Source organism: Scardinius erythrophthalmus (assembly GCF_964197995.2).
Source record: "Scardinius erythrophthalmus genome assembly, chromosome: 23".
In the NCBI taxonomy this organism is placed as follows: domain Eukaryota; kingdom Metazoa; phylum Chordata; class Actinopteri; order Cypriniformes; family Leuciscidae; genus Scardinius; species Scardinius erythrophthalmus.
In genome coordinates, this window is record NC_138243.1 from 26,071,020 (window position 1) to 26,086,713 (window position 15,694).

General features: G+C 35.5%; 2 protein-coding genes across 4 annotated transcripts; both read right to left on the minus strand.

Annotated features, from left to right (window-relative positions):
* Positions 1 to 376: 376 nt before the first annotated feature.
* Positions 377 to 6,700, minus strand: ess2 (ess-2 splicing factor homolog). Of its 2 annotated transcripts, XM_081354716.1 has the most exons (11): positions 6,501 to 6,700; positions 5,980 to 6,053; positions 5,473 to 5,641; positions 5,288 to 5,377; positions 4,469 to 4,620; positions 4,259 to 4,376; positions 3,484 to 3,614; positions 3,275 to 3,377; positions 3,006 to 3,115; positions 2,708 to 2,823; positions 377 to 1,795 (listed from the first exon to the last, which is right to left on the minus strand). In XM_081354716.1, exons 3-11 carry the CDS (start codon positions 5,537 to 5,539, stop codon positions 1,513 to 1,515), a joined length of 1,170 nt encoding a protein of 389 aa, XP_081210842.1. In that variant the 5' UTR covers positions 5,540 to 5,641; positions 5,980 to 6,053; positions 6,501 to 6,700; the 3' UTR covers positions 377 to 1,512. The 2 variants fall into 2 exon arrangements, with proteins under 2 accessions (XP_081210842.1, XP_081210841.1); XM_081354715.1 differs by lacking the exon at positions 6,501 to 6,700 and having other exon boundaries at positions 5,980 to 6,386.
* Positions 6,701 to 6,848: 148 nt separating this feature from the next.
* Positions 6,849 to 15,238, minus strand: stambpa (STAM binding protein a). Of its 2 annotated transcripts, XR_014029297.1 has the most exons (11): positions 15,081 to 15,234; positions 14,334 to 14,548; positions 13,381 to 13,456; positions 13,202 to 13,297; positions 12,731 to 13,094; positions 12,495 to 12,619; positions 11,191 to 11,328; positions 10,988 to 11,100; positions 10,797 to 10,896; positions 7,950 to 8,899; positions 6,849 to 7,797 (listed from the first exon to the last, which is right to left on the minus strand). XR_014029297.1 is itself a non-coding variant. In XM_081354717.1 (10 exons), the coding sequence occupies exons 2-10, from the start codon at positions 14,534 to 14,536 to the stop codon at positions 8,843 to 8,845; spliced, it is 1,272 nt and encodes a 423-aa protein (XP_081210843.1). In that variant the 5' UTR covers positions 14,537 to 14,548; positions 15,081 to 15,238; the 3' UTR covers positions 6,849 to 8,842. The 2 variants fall into 2 exon arrangements, 1 of the variants encoding a protein (XP_081210843.1); XM_081354717.1 differs by having other exon boundaries at positions 6,849 to 8,899; positions 15,081 to 15,238.
* Between the last annotated feature and the right edge of the window lie 456 nt (positions 15,239 to 15,694).

Consider the following 15,694-nt stretch of genomic DNA (forward strand, 5'->3'; position numbering starts at 1 on the left):
TTGATTAGAAGTGATAGTAATGTTATAAATTATTAATATATCATATAAATGTTATTTTGAACTTTTCACTCATCAGAGAATCCTGAAAAAATGTATTACGGTTAATTTCCACTCAAATATTAAACAACATTAATAATAATAATATGTTTCTTGAGCAGCAAATCAGCAGGATCATGTGAGACTGAAGGCTGGCATTAAAACTGCTAAAAATGTAGCTTTGCATCACGGGAAAAAAATACATTATATTCAAATAGAAAACAGTTCATTAAAACTGTAATGATATTTCACAATATTACTTTTTTTATGCTGTATTTTTGATTAAATAAATGCCAGTCTTGGTGAGTATAAGAGACTTATTGAAAAAAAGAGAAAATATGGAAAAATCTTTTCACTCAAAGAGTTATTTAATTTGGGACCAATTATATTAACTTAGCTTGAGATATCAGAATGCAATGTATAAATCACTGAACAACACATAATATCACATTACTTGCTTTAAATGTTTTATTGATCTCTTTTGCTTCAATGTCTATTTGGATGTACACATAGAAGCCGAGTTTGGTGTGGATTTCGTGGAGCCATGAGAGTCTTTCTTCACACCGTTCCTCTTAGATAGAAGTTCTCCACAGACACTATTAACGCCCTGTTCTTCATCCTCTTGTTAGCTGTGAAAAGATATCTACAAAAAGACATGATTCTTTCTCCTGTCAAACACTGAGGTGTAATGCAGTCAAAAACTGTGAGAATAAGGAGAGTCTGTCTAGACATCATATAATAGGTGAGTCCTGCCTTAATGAGGCTCATTTGCAGTGTGTCATGTAATAAATGAAGTGTTTCCTCCCGGCTTTAAACGTGTCAGTATGATCTATGCAACACTGGCAGTTCCCAGACAAATCAGAAGCTTCGGCTAATAAAATAGTGCTCTGCCACCTTTGCGTGCTGTGAAAGGATATGTACAAAAACACATGATTTCCTTTCTTCTGTCAAACACTGCAATCACAGAGAGTAACTTCATTAAGGGAGTCAGTCTATCTCGATGTATAGTGTACGAGTCCAGCCTCACACCCAAAGATGGGTTCAACAAATGGATCATGTAAATAAGGACGTTGAAAGGTTAAACTGTAGAACTCCTCTTTATTGTGCCCCTGAGATCGTGCAAGTCTTCAACATCATAAAAGATGCACAAAATTTAGGAGCACTGACAACAAATCAAGAGCAGTAAAGTTCTGGAGCACTTGTGGATCAAATGAAAGTCTGATTCACGCAAGAATCAATTGATGTGGATGATGCTGAAAAACGACATATATGCTAGCTAGCTAAATTAAAAATATAAAGCAAAAAAAAAAAAAGCGTAAAAACTGTACATGTTTGAAGTTGTAGGCAGTCTAAAAAAGAAGATATCTGAAACTCCGATGATTAATTCAGATTCACAGTTTTTTAAAAGAAAGAAGTAATAATAAAAAAAAAGAATAAATATGAAACCCTGCCCATGTCTTTGTGAAGTGTTTAGTTTCAGAAGTAATCTGCGGCTTTCCTCCGCTTGGGCAGCTGTAGGAGGTTGTCTGTGATGGAGGCCGGGTCCTGGGCGGCCGGTGTTATGGCTTTTCCGGGTGTTGGTGTGATGGAGGAAGCGGTCAGGCCTCCGAGAGGAGTCTTCGAGCCGACACCTCTGTGCGCAGGTGATGGGGTGTAGCTGGCCCTCAGGGCTTTATCTGTGTATTTACTGGACGATTTGTTTACTAGACGCTGGAGGGCGGGAGACAGCGCTGCGGGGCTCAGTCCCTTCGGAGTGAGGCTGGAAAAGAGTAATACGTATAAATGATCAGAAAAAATGTAGACATTGTTTACGGGCAGCCAATGAAGACCATATTATGCAATCATGTTACAAACCTATGTAGGAAGTTAAGGTCCTTGCACACTGAGCTCCAAATTTTCGTATGCGTTTTTTCGTATTCGTCATTCGGTGGCTCTGAATTGTCTAAACCCCTCTCAAAATGCTTGCTTCGAATTTTTTTATGACGGACAAAAGTTTTGGAGGCAGTGTGTAAACCACGTGATGACGCAACGTCGTGGGGTCGTATTTATTCTTTAACGTGCGAAAATTTCGGACTCCGTGTGCAAGGACCTTAAAGGGGTGGTTGATTATGATTTTACTTTTTTAACTTTAGCTAGTGTGTAATGTTGCTGTTTGAGCGTAAACAACATCTGCAATGTTACAATGCTCAAAGTTCAAAGCAAAGGGAGATATTTGCTTTTAAAGAAATCATTTTTTAAGGACTACAACAAACGGCTGGTAGGGACTACACAAGCTTCATCACTAACCCTAAAATTTACATAAACCCTGCCCCTGGGAACAAACAACAAAGGGGGTGAGTCCATGTTGAGAAGAGTTAATAGGATTTGCTAACACACAAGCAGTTGAAGCTCCGCCCCCTGTGCCGGGAGCAGAAGCTCATTTGCGTTTAAAGGGACACACAAAATGACGCGTTTTTGCTCACCCTCAAAAAGGGACATTTTTAACATGCTGTAAAAAATGATCTGTGGGGTATTTTGAGCTAAAACTTTACATACACACTCTGGGAACATCAAAGGCGTATTGTTACACTGATAATTTGTAATAAAAAAAAGCTGATTAAACTAGAAACAAAGGTAAAATATAAGCAGTTTTTACAGTCTCAGACTATATGCCTCAATACTTTTTCTTTACCTGGCAAGGTTTTCAGTGACTTTGCGCAGCGCCTCCTGTTTCTTAGCTCTGTTTTTGGCCGCAGCCTCATTGGCCATTTTCAGTCCCAAACGCTCTCTTCTCCCAGGCTCTGGAATCTAGAAAACATCCATACAAATAAGCATTCAGCATTTTTACTGAAATGTTAGACAGTAAATTTTATGTTTTTATTGTTTTTTGTTTTTTTTTAATTGAGGATCAATAACACTAAAATATTGTGTTTATATACACAAGTGCATGAAACAGCCATTTCTGTTTGCTAGCTAGAAATGAACTGAACCTTGAACGATGGGCCGTGACTTCTCTCCACAAGGGGTGTTTCTGAGCCGTCCAAACGAAACGGGGTGCTTTCGATCTCACCCCACGTCATCAGCGGAGACTCTGCAACACCTTAAGAACAAACAAGACATTCAGAAAAACATGACACGTGTACTTGTATATGTGCATAAGCAATACATTTCTTTATAAAACTACAAAAAAATTTTATTGATGAGCTGATATCAATCAACCAACTAATAAATAAAAATAGTATCCTCTCGCTTTACTCACCAGGAGCAGGGGAGGCTTCTCCCTCAAATCCGTAACCATTTACTTTGGGGGATTCATGAGCCAGGAGATCTTTGCCGTCCGGACCAACCTTGCCTTGTTTAAACTACACAGAAGGCAAAGAAGAGAAATACGCAATTCGTTTAGTCATTTTTCATGAAAGTGTTTTTATGATCTGAAGCTGACCAATGAGATGCAGAAATCAGTGTTACCTGTGCATTGAGTGCAGCAGCTTGCTGGATTTGGGATTTGTTCAGGGCTTTACTGAAGGGGTCGATATCAAACCGTGTGTTCTGGTACAGGACCTCCCGTGGCTTCTTGAACAGTGTGTCATCTCTTTCACCTTTTGGGGAACAAAAGAAACAGGCATTTTACTGTATGGCTCCTTGCCTATTAGCTTAATTTAAAAAATGAAATATATATATATATATATATATATATATATATATATATATATATATATATATATATATATATATATATATATATATATATATATATATACAGTATATATCAAACTGTATATATCAAACTCTCTCTCTCTATATATATATATATATATTAGTTCAAATGTTTGGGGTGAGTAATATTTAATTTTTTTGAATGAAATCAATACTTTTATTCAGCAAAGACGCGACACATTAAATTGATCAGGAGTGTCAGTAGAGGGATTTATGTTACAAAATATTTCTATTTCAAATAAAATGCTGTTCTTTTGAACTTCAATAAGCAATTTGAGTGCAGAGAAAAGCGCTACTTAAATGTAATGAATTATTATTATCAAAGAATCCTGTAAAAAAAATCGACCACTGTTGATTTTCCACGAAAATGCTAAGCATCATAACTGTTTTTAACATTGATAATAATTAAATGAATAAAACATTTTTTTTTATTCAAAATACTACCCAGGCCTACTCTTTATCATGGTATTCATAGTTGAGAAAATACAATGATAAACTTATGGGGCTCCTCAATGGAAAACCTTACCGTCAGGATAGTACATGAGTGCATTTTTGGCCTTGTACTGCCATGTTTCCAGTCCTGCCTTGGTGCACTCCAGCGCCTGCTGCTCCGAGGATGGGAGAGCGAGGTTCTGCTCATGCCTCTTCAAACGACAGGACAATAAGCATCATCAGAACTCAAACAAGACTCAATGACACAAAACTCAATGATATGCATTATGCAGTGCTGTTGTACCTCTTTGAATTCATTCTCCGCCTCATAGAGCCACGAATGCCTCAGCTTGTTCTTGTCCTCCGCAAGCTCCATTATCTGCTCAAAGGACGCGTTGTCCTCACTCGTGTTTTTAGCAAGAAAATGGTCCAGGGACGGAAGGACCTTTTCACCATCTTTTCCATAAAAATAACAAAGAAGGACTGTTGCATATCTCATATAGCTTTAAAATGATCAAAAAGAAGCATTTTTGAAATCTCACTATTATATATATAGAAATAAATGCTGTTTTCTCAAAATGAGTTTTTTTTTTCTTATGCACTCAGCCAGAAATCACTTCAGTACCACTTACAAACACCAAAGTTTACAGTTTATTCCTGTCTAAGTTCTGAAGGTTTTTACAGAAGAGTTTATTCATATATAATTTGCTTGGTTTATATATATATATATATATATATATATATATATATATACACACACACACACACACATATATACATTACATTTTAATGTACTTAAAGGGATAGTTCACCCAAAAACAATGTAATTCTGTCATCATTTACAGGTTGTGAGGGATGTGGTATTGGGTTGTGTTGTGCTGTTGTTTATTCATTTTTCTACAGACAAAACACTGCAAAAATATATTTCCAAGAAATTTCAGTAGACAAAAAAACTAGACAGAAAATTATAAGTGATCTAGGAGCTTTTTTTATATAGCAGATGCCACTGAAAACACGTCAAGTCTATCCCTCACAGCCTCGCTTTCATACCTGTCAACTGTTTGGTTACCAACATTCTTCAAAATATCTTGTTCTGTGTTCAGCAGAATTTGCAGTCACTTACCATCCTCTTTTGCTGATCTGTGTTTGCCATGTGAAGACGAAGGAGATGCACTTCGGCCATCTGGGGTCTCAAATATTGACGGTGTCACGTCTAAATAGGAATAAAATGATGAGTCAGATGATGTGCAAAACTCAGTAGTGATTATCATTAATAATCAACCATGCACAGTAAGAAATGTCACTCACGGGGCACATAGGTGCGTGGGGTGTATTTAGCCATCGCAGCCCCGTATTTGATGGCTATCTCTCTCATCCGCTCCAGATCTCCGTTCTCCTCCGCCTCCAGATAATCCTTCTGCGCTTGAAGTTTGGAGACATCTGGGAAAAAGTCCCTCTGGATGATCTTCTCCAAACTCTTCAGAAGAAATTGTGACAGATATATGTGTCATTAGCAAATCAAGACAGAAGAATCTATGCAGATATAAGTGTGTTTACAGGAGACACATGGAGCTCAAGCTGCTGTTGCTGGGGGTTTGGTATTTTGTGTAAACTATTTAAATGGTGTTGATGGTTACCAGTTCAAAACACACATTTCAAAACTAAACTCCACACTGACATTTAAACTGTATAATTCAAAGAATTATTAAACTATTAAGTATAATACTATGAATTATTTCAGAGCATCCGTTGTATATAATAACAGTATATCTTAACAGTATCTGTTAACAGTATAACAGTAACGTTAGGTCCTACCTCTATATATCGATCTTCATCGAGAATCTTTCTCTTCGGCCTCTCAGTCTCTTCTACAGGTTTCCTGACAGCCACTGTGGTAATACCAGACATCAGACTCAAAGCTTTCTCTTTGGACTCTTCCATATTTCTATTTTAATAGATGAAACTCTTATTTTACAGTGAGCTTAAGCACAATTACGCAAGACGTTGTTTACGTTAGCCTCTATGCTAAGTATTCGTTTTTTTCTCTAATTGAATACCATTGCGATGTCTTTGACTATTATATCAATAGCTCGCGGTAAATGTTGGTGTTTACAATGACTTAATCAAGAATAATAACGAAAATCCATTTAATAACAAGTGAACGTCGTCACATCGCACGCAGGAACAGAATCTTCTTCGCCTTCGCATTATTTCCACTGAACAAAGAACCAGAGACTCTCTATCGCCACCCATTTGACTAGCGACCGCATTTGCATGAACTTCGATGTAAGGGATTAGTTCACCCAAAAATGAAAATTCTGTCATCATTTACTCACCCTGGTCCCTCAAGTTGTTCCAAACCTTGAGTTTCTTTCTTCCACTGAACACAAAAGAAGATATTTTGAAGAATTCTGGTAACCAGACAGTTGATGGTAGCCAATGCAAGTATTTTTTATACTATGGAAGTCATTTACTACCGTCAACTGTTTTATTACCAACATTCTTTTAAATATCTTCTTTTGGGTTCAACAGAAGAAAGAAACTCATACAGGTTTGGAGCAACTTGAGGGTGAGTAAATGATGACAACGTTTTCATTTTTAGGTGAACTTTCCCTTTAAGTAGCTAGCTTCCAATTTCTAGTACACATATTTATTAATAGTACACCCCCACAGTGAACGTTGTTAAGCAATAAACATATTATTTATTTTCAGTCCATAAGTGAAATAAAAAGAATGCTAGTTTTCAAAGCCTTTAATACAACTTAAGGCAAAAAACACCACAGGTGATGTGAAAGGGTAAATATTTTCACTAATAGATATCACCACAGTGGATTAATCACAGTACATTAAAACAACCGTTTTGTATTTCTGAAATGTTATGTTTAAATATGAAAATGAGCCATTATATAATTAAATATACACATATTTGCATACATTTCCAGAACAGAAATCTGAACGTTGGATAAACCCAATCCATGTTTCATTTTGTTGACATATTAAGGCCTGGTTTCACAGACAGAGCTTAAATTAAGCCAGGATTAGGCCTTAGTTCAATCAGGACATTTAAGTAGTTTTTATAAATGCGCCTTAGAAAACTGGTGTGCATTTTGAGACAAAACAATGGCACTTACATATTTTAAGATATATCAGTGTAAGTTGCTTTAATTTAAACCAGCTCAAACATGCATTTTAGTCCCAGACTAGCTTAAGCTTTGTCTGTGAAACCAGGGGCAAGTGTTATAAAGTAAACACCTAAATGTGTATTTTAAATGCAATCTTTTCACTGGTATATAAAGGAAGTAAAATAGCCCAAAATCTCAAAACTGACCAATTCTACTGACAATGGTTTTCCTTGTAGTGTCTCTTGCCTTAATAGATAATATTTCACAAGAAGATATGTTTGCATTGATTTAACTAGTAAAAGATGCAAAGCTTCAGAACCTTCAAATGAACCTTTTGAAAATGACATACAAAATAAAAAGTCCAACAACAATATGTTATGGAAAGCAACAGAGAATAGTCTGGCTGAAAGAACATGACAATTAATGTTTTTGCTCCCTATTTACATCTTCCATCGTGTTAAAGGGATATTTCACTCAAAAATGAAAACTCACCCTCAAGGTCTTTATTCTGCTGAACACAAAGGAAGATATTTTGAAGAATGTTTGTAACCAAACCCCATTGACTTCAATACTATTGAAGTTAATGGCTACCGTCAACTGTTTGGTTACAAACATTCTTCAAAATATCTTCCTTTGTGTTCAGCAGAAGAGAGAAACTCATACAGGCTTGGAACAACATGAGGGTGAGTAAATGATGACACAATTTTCATTTTTGGATCTTTAACAGTCTGAATGATTCATTGCCATGTGTTAAGGTAAATACAGAAGCCGGTCTGTCTGAAACTGGTTGCAATGGCATATGACCAACATAAAGGTCTGAATCATTTCCAGTATGAACAGAGGCAGAACTAAAACAACTGCATATTTAAATCAAATATAACAGTAGTACACTATTAAGTGGACGGCATAAGTGAGAAAAAAAAATCCTTGGTATTTTGTCTTGTTTTCCTTTACATTAATATAAACAGTAATTCATAAATCAAGATACTTTTATTTGAGAACGAAAATGACTTTAGATACATCTTGTTTTCTGAAAACTTTATCAAAATCGAGCGAGTTTATGCTTAAAACAAGAATATCTGTCAATGGGGGTTACACAAGTAAATGTTTCTTGATTTTAAGAATGTTTAGATATTTGTACTGTAAAACTTTTTGTTGTGAAGTGAATACTAAAACGTTTTAGGTGAAGTGTGTAATTTTTACAACATCAAACAGAATTAACCTTTTTTAAATAAATGGAAGCTCACAGAAGCCATGCATTTCTATTTTTCTGTTATGCTTTCATGAGATCTTATCTTTATTTATGCAAACACGCTTGATGCTGCCGGTTTTAAAAATTACGCACCTCAACTTTAAGCTTTTATTGGTCACATTTGGAAATTATTTTTCGGGAATTAATCCAATGAATACAGACTGCTAAGACACGATAATAGAGGCCAAGTGTAGCAATGATCGGCGCTGGACTTTTTTTGACCCGTTAGAAGCTCCTTGGCAAGCTTATCGGTCACTGTGAGGTCAAGAGCAAAGGCACATGTTTCAAAGCAGCAGCGATGACATCACCGCAAATCCAGCATGGCCACACTTCCGTCTGTGATGATGACGTGTTGACTAGCCTGAACACAAAACAGACACAAAACATACAATATGGTGCACATACAATATGGCGGAGGACACAGTTAGATCATTCAAAATGAATTAAGTAGTGAAGTTCAATGTTTAGAGGTTTCTTAAATCAGGGGTTTTCAATCTTTTAGATGGATGGGCAGGGCTGCGTCCGAAATCACATGCTCTTTTGAGTAGGTACTTATTTTAGTAATTACTTAAAGACCTGTAAAAAACATGTTCTATAATGTGTAGTAGTATGTGATCCGGACATACTACATCTGCCATGTTGTCACTGTCATGTGAGCTGCCAGCATCAGGTGCGTTGCTTTCCTGCCATTCACAAATCCTCTCCCGTGGCCTCATGGGATAGTAAAGTGTCCATCATTTGCACACTTCAGAATCTCGCCAGAAGAAGTAGGTCATCCGGGTACTACTCTACTACTACTACTGTGAATTCGGACATACTTTTTTTGTTACATGTTTTTCAGCTACTATATAGTGTGCGATTTTTGACGCAGCCGAAAACATGGTGCTTGGACACACGCCCCCTGGTGGCTGGCTGCAGTATAGGTCCGAGCCAAACTAAAAAAAATCCCATTAACACACAGATGTATGTTGAGGTGTTCGTCTTTCCAGTAAGTTTATTTTTAGTTAGTTATTTGATGCTTGAAAAATGGGTTGTTACGTCATGACTGACAGCTGTGCTTGTGATTGAGAATGGGCGGGAACTTGATACAGCGACATGCATCAGAAATCACATACTACCCTAGTGTAGTGTTCTTTTAGTTTTTTATTATGGCTTTATAATATTTTGAATTAGCTTTATCTTTATATTTTTAGTTTTCTTGTTAATTGTAGTTGAATTTTTTGTAATTTCGTTTTAATAGATTTAAATATTTTTAATTTTTTTTAAATTGTTCTGTTTTCTTTCCAGTTAAAGGTGCTGTATGTAATACAGTGGTTGAAATAGGTATGGTCTGCAGTCCAAATTCAAAATATTGGAGAGTTGTCTTTCCTGGCTGTCCTCCTCAGACTCCACGCTCATCCCGCCAGTTTGACAAAATGCAACAGCCTTTTTAGATGGATGCCGAGGCATTTTAGGTCAGGTGGAATCTGCGACCTCTGACCTAGTTTGTTTGCTGGGTTCTATATGCTGTAATTTCCACCAACTGGGAACCCAGGGTGTTGAAATACTACAGGTGAAACTCAAAAAATTTGAATATCGTGCAAAAGTTCATTTATTTCAGTAATTCAACTTAAAAGGTGAAACTAATATATTATATAGACTCATTACATGCAAAGTGAGATATTTCAAGCCTATAAAATAAATTAACTTTTGCACGATATTCAAATTTTTCGAGTTTCACCTGTACGTGGTAAGTTTACTATTGGCAGTGGGCGAGATCACACAGACCAAAACAAAAACAGACGTTCTGACACAGAACGCACAATTCAAAGTAATAAAAACTGGCAGTAGCATTGTTTTTCAGAGAAACGAGGAGGTGAACTTAGCATGTTTTCTAAATATCTGCAAAAAAAAAAAAAAGTATGCTTTTGTACAGTCAAAAAACTGCTTTATTTCTATTAATAGAAAGGTTTTCATATACTTAAAATAGTATAAGAAAAATATTTAGTTTGTATTGTTACATTATTACGTTTTTTTTTTTTTTTACTATATTACTGCTGTACTGTATTATTTACTTAGATGTTTTATTTATTAAATTAAATTTATTTGTTTTAATCAGTGTTTTATTTTCGATTATTTTATTGAGTTATTTTTATTATTTAGTTATTTAAAAAAAAAAGTACACTGTTTTTCTTTATACTTTTCCACTTTTCCCCTAGCACTCCCTGAAGCCCAGTTTGAAAACCCCTGGTTTCACTCACTAATAAGGCATTACTCACGGAGAACAGGGGCGGCTCCTTTGGATGCGGGTGGAATCCTCTTTGTTTGCAGGAAGAGATCTCATCCATCCCGTTGTCTGTCAGCCGAAAGTAGCCCGTCCTGGAGCACATGTTATCAGACTGTTATTGCTCCATTTTCCCTGCTAACTATCACCCAAAATAACTAGCACAACGTATAGCTGAAAACATACTCGTTAAATTTAGGTGAGCACACAATGGCTATAGACTCTGGAAGCATCATCTGATAAGAGCAATGTGTGTGCATGTCCACACTGGATAAAAAGGCCGTCTGGGTCGGATGGGTCTTACAGAATAGAAAAAGAGAGATTGATTATTGACAAGCTACATAATTGTCATATTATAAGTCATGCTTTCAGTAAGGAAAACTCCATACATGAATCCAGCCCAGTGTAATGAGATCGTTCTGATCCTGGATCAGGAAAAGCTCCTCCTCGTTCTCCGTGTCACAGTAATCTGGTCCTCCACTCTGCTTGGGCACGATCACGTGTGTCACCGTGAAGGCGTTCTTCATCTGCGAACACAAGCACACTGCTTTGTGCTTTACTCATAATACAACAGATTTATTAAGATTGCAGTTTGCCCAAATTAAATTATATTCAAGAGGTATTATGTGAGTTTTATGTACACTACCGTTTAAAAGTTTGCTGTAAGAAAGATTTTTTTGCTTTTTGAAAGAAATTAATACCTTTATTCAGCAAGAATGCATTAAATTGACCAGAAGTGACGGTAAAGACATTTATAATGTTACAAACGATTTCAATTTCAAATAAATGCTGAAAATTCTTTCGAACTTTCTATTCATCAAAGAATCCTGATTTTTTTTATCAGTTTCCAGAAAAATTTAAGGAAAAAAAAAAGTTCTCCACTTTTATATATATATATATATATATATATATATATATATATATATATATATTATTATTTCTTATTTAAATTAACTAATAAATTAAAGACAAACACTACCATTGTATGAATACAATTTAATAATAATAATAATATAAAATGTATGTTACAATAAAAATGTGCTTAGATATATTATTATTACATATAGTATTTTATTTAAATGCTAAATTATTAATACATCATGGCAGCATTATCTCTAAATTACACTGTTAATTAAAAATTATTGTATTACAGTAATGTTTTACTTTATTAAAAAATGAAGGTCTCATTTGTCAACATTAGTTAATGCATGAACTAACAAACTAAAAATGAGCAATTTATTTTTACAGCATTTATTAACCTTTGTTAATGTTAGTTAATAAAAATGTCATCTTAGTTCACAGTGCATTAACTAATGTTAACAGGTACAACATTGAATCTTAAAAATGTAGTAGTAAATGTTGAGAATATCATTAACTAAGATAATAAATGATGTAGAAGTATTGTTCATTCTTAGCTAACTAATGTTAACAAATGAAACCTTAATGTAAAGTGTTATTATTGAAGAATATCCAGATTACAACGTAAACAACTTGGGGTAAAATCTTCTTATTGTAATGAAAATATATGTATAAAAAAATCATAATGTCATAAAATTAGGCTTTATTTTCTTTATTTAAAATATATAGATATTTTCCCTTAAATTTTGGGGTGAAATATAAGCCAGACATGCTTTTGTGAGATTGACCTAACCAGAACTATATTACTTTGCGTCTGAAAATGTTTTGCACGTACCAGCTTGCCACAGAGAATCCCGCAGGTCTCCACCGCTCGCGCTGTGTTGGCGTCTGCTAGCTTTAAAAACCTTTGGCACAGCTCGGCGGGGACAGAGAGCTGCCGCAAACCGTTTACCAACACACCTAAGGCAACACACACACACATATAATCTCAACCTAATGACAGGACAACAGAGTAATAGTACCGCCACATGTGAAGTGATGAATAAGGAAGTGCAAACTGAGAGCTCTCACTGTGTCCTGCACTGACTGGAACGCTAGGCTTCAACGAGCGGTCAAACGCCGGGAGGCCTGAGCTCGGAGAGACGTGGTTTGGGGTTCCTCCGGGGGGCGTCAGTGGTGAAAACGAGGCCTGTGGAGGTCCCGGTACGTCAGGCACCAGGAGATCTCGCGGAGAGATGGGTGACACCGGGACGCTGAACTCCTGCACTATGCGCTGGCGCTCCTTCTCAAGCTCCTGCCTGCGGATCATCTCCTCAAAGGCGCTGAGCTGCTGCCTCTCGCGCTGACGCTCCTGCAGCTCGGCCTGTCTCTGGCGCTCGGCCTCCAGCTCCTGCTGCCTGGACACTTCTCGAGCCCGGGCCTCGTCCTCTGCTCTCTGAAAGGGTTCACACACTCGTCAATAAAAACACATCTGAATTAGTTCGCAGGTGTAATTTAAGAAAAACCTGCCCGTAAATGTAACTGTAACTGTAATGAACCCACCTTTTGGACAAGATATTCGGCATGCTCTTTATCGTACTGCTTGAGAAGCAACTTTTTCAGTTCCTCAGCTTTCGGGAAGGCGATTTCCTTTAATTTCTGTGGAAGGAAAAAAAGAGATGTTAGTTAGCTAGGGAAATTCTCTCACATGAAGCTTTACATTTTTTTAAAAAAAATCTCACCCTCATCGTTTCCTTCTTCTCAGGAATGTTGGCTGTTTTATAATCCCGATGTCTAGGAAGTTTTTCAATAAACAACCTAAAAGGAAGTAAAATACATTATTTAATTATTTCAAAATATCGTTTTTATGATTAAAAAAAAACATTATTCTTTTATAGATATTTATTATTTATATATAATCTATTATAATATAACATTTATTGTTATTGTTAATATTATTTTTAATCTATTTCATTTTGATGTTTATTAATTTATTTCTAGTATACAAAGAAACATATTTTTAGTAAATAACAAATCACTCAAATCATGGGTTTAAACTGTATTTAGACGGCCTAAATTTAGTTTCTCTCTTCTCAAGAATGTTGACTTTTTATATTCTCGATGTCTTGCAGGTTTTTCAATAAACATCCTAAGGAGAAGAGAAGTAAAACGCATGAAAATTATTTTATATTTTCAAAATATTTTTCAAATAATATATATTATATATATATATATATATATATATATATATATATATATATATAATATTTATCATTTATATTAACGTTATTTTTAATCCATTTAATTGTGATGTTTATTGAATGTTTATTTGTAGCATATGAAGAAATGTATGTCTAGCAAATAACAAAACCACTTAAGTCAGGGTTTAAAACTGTATTTAGACATTCTAGATTTTAGTAAAATGTTTGCAAAAAACTGCAACTCAAAATATAAAATAAATAGAAATAAATTTAGTTTGACCTCCTGAGGTTAAAGATCAATATTTTATCATGATGATTGAGCATTTCAAAAGAACTTGACAGAGAGTTTTTGGGATTATTTTGTACTGTGCTAATGGAAATCACCTTTTTTTTTTTTCTTACATCAGGAGAACAGTATAATGAATCTGATATGTGGAATCAATAACCAAACTGTCAGGCAATTGGCACTTTCCGCTTGTTCTGGCTGTACTTACGTGATGTACTTATTGTAAAGAATAAATGCATGCTCGACATTCCCCTCCTCTGCATAGATGCAGGCCATTCGGATGATTTCCATCCCTGAGCGGAAGTATCTGCGGGGCGGCACATCCTCGCTGACGTCCACAGAGCTGCCCAGTTTAGTGAGAGCGCGGACCCTCTCCTCAGACGTCAGACTGGAGTCACTGTTCTCAGACATGCTGTCTCCTGCCTGCAGAACAATAAGACACTCAGTCTCACTGCACTGGGGCTGACTAATGATGAAGCTCCTTACTTTGGGTGGAGTTATTTCTATTGTAAGGTTAATGATTGATATTGCAAGCCAGGGGTTTCAAAAATGATTTGGACACTTTAAAATGTCTGAAAGCCATTGCATTAGATATGAAATCAAGTGTTACTGTAAAATGCTAATAAATGCTTCAGGGTCTTTTCTCAGAACTTGTAAAGGTGTTGTTGTTGTTTAACATAAAATAAATGCCACTTGGTTTGATATTTTGTTTTTTAATTCATTGATATGCATTTTAAATGTTGGTAAATTGTCTAAATACTTTTTAAGGGCCTCTATATGTAATTATATATATATATAGCTGTACATTAATACGCATTATATGTAAATAAGCTACGACACTTTAAACTTTAACTTTGACTTAAATGAGTCTGGTGGCACCATTATTGACAGGCCAACCAGCTAAAAACAATGACAGTAAGATTAGTCTTGAATGAATGTAAAATAGCTTTCCTACCTGATTTCACCGCAGTGCTTTACGCTTTCAACGACGCTTTGGTGTAATTCTCTTAAATATATTCGTCATATTTAGACATCGTGGAATACAAAGCTTTATGTGTATAATCATAACACTTCCTGTATCGTCTGGAAAGACCCCGCCCACTTCAGTCAGCTGATGGTGACGCAATGCCTCAGACTGACCAATCGCGAAAGACTTCCACCGTATTTTTAGACCTCCTGGCCTTTATCACTGATGCTTGTACTTTTTCTATAATGAGCTAAAAAAAAGCTCTAACTTATGTACCGTTATTACCGTATAATATATTAATTTTAATTGACTTTTAATTATATGTCTACACTGATAGGCATTGCTTTATTTTCGAAATCAAACAACTCATAAAATGTCTTATTGTTATTCCCTTTACTGTGTATATTCATAAGCAAAAACGCTTCAGACCTTTAAATAATAATAAAGAAAGGTACTGTTTCCATTCCAATTACACTATCAACTTTTATTTCATATGGATGCATGATAGAATGCAGCAAAAATAAGAACAAATATATATTATGGGCCTTTTTATATTATTTTGACCAATATACCAATTATTTAGGACTTTTCAATGCCAATAA

Bases quoted from the DNA above. Each gene is read 5' to 3' on its own strand.
- stambpa (XM_081354717.1), bottom strand. From the start codon at position 14,536: ATGTCTGAGAACAGTGACTCCAGTCTGACGTCTGAGGAGAGGGTCCGC. The intron at 13,095-13,201 runs GTGGGTTCATTA...GAACCCTTTCAG, and splicing joins CCGAATATCTTGTCCAAAAG to AGAGCAGAGGACGAGGCCCG. The intron at 8,900-10,796 runs GTGAGTAATGCC...TTTTGTGTTCAG, and splicing joins AGGAGCCGCCCCTGTTCTCC to GCTAGTCAACACGTCATCAT.
- ess2 (XM_081354715.1), bottom strand. From the start codon at position 6,105: ATGGAAGAGTCCAAAGAGAAAGCTTTGAGTCTGATGTCTGGTATTACC. The intron at 5,642-5,979 runs GTAGGACCTAAC...TTTCTTCTGAAG, and splicing joins ATGAAGATCGATATATAGAG to AGTTTGGAGAAGATCATCCA. The intron at 4,621-5,287 runs GTAAGTGACTGC...TTTATGGAAAAG, and splicing joins CAGATCAGCAAAAGAGGATG to ATGGTGAAAAGGTCCTTCCG.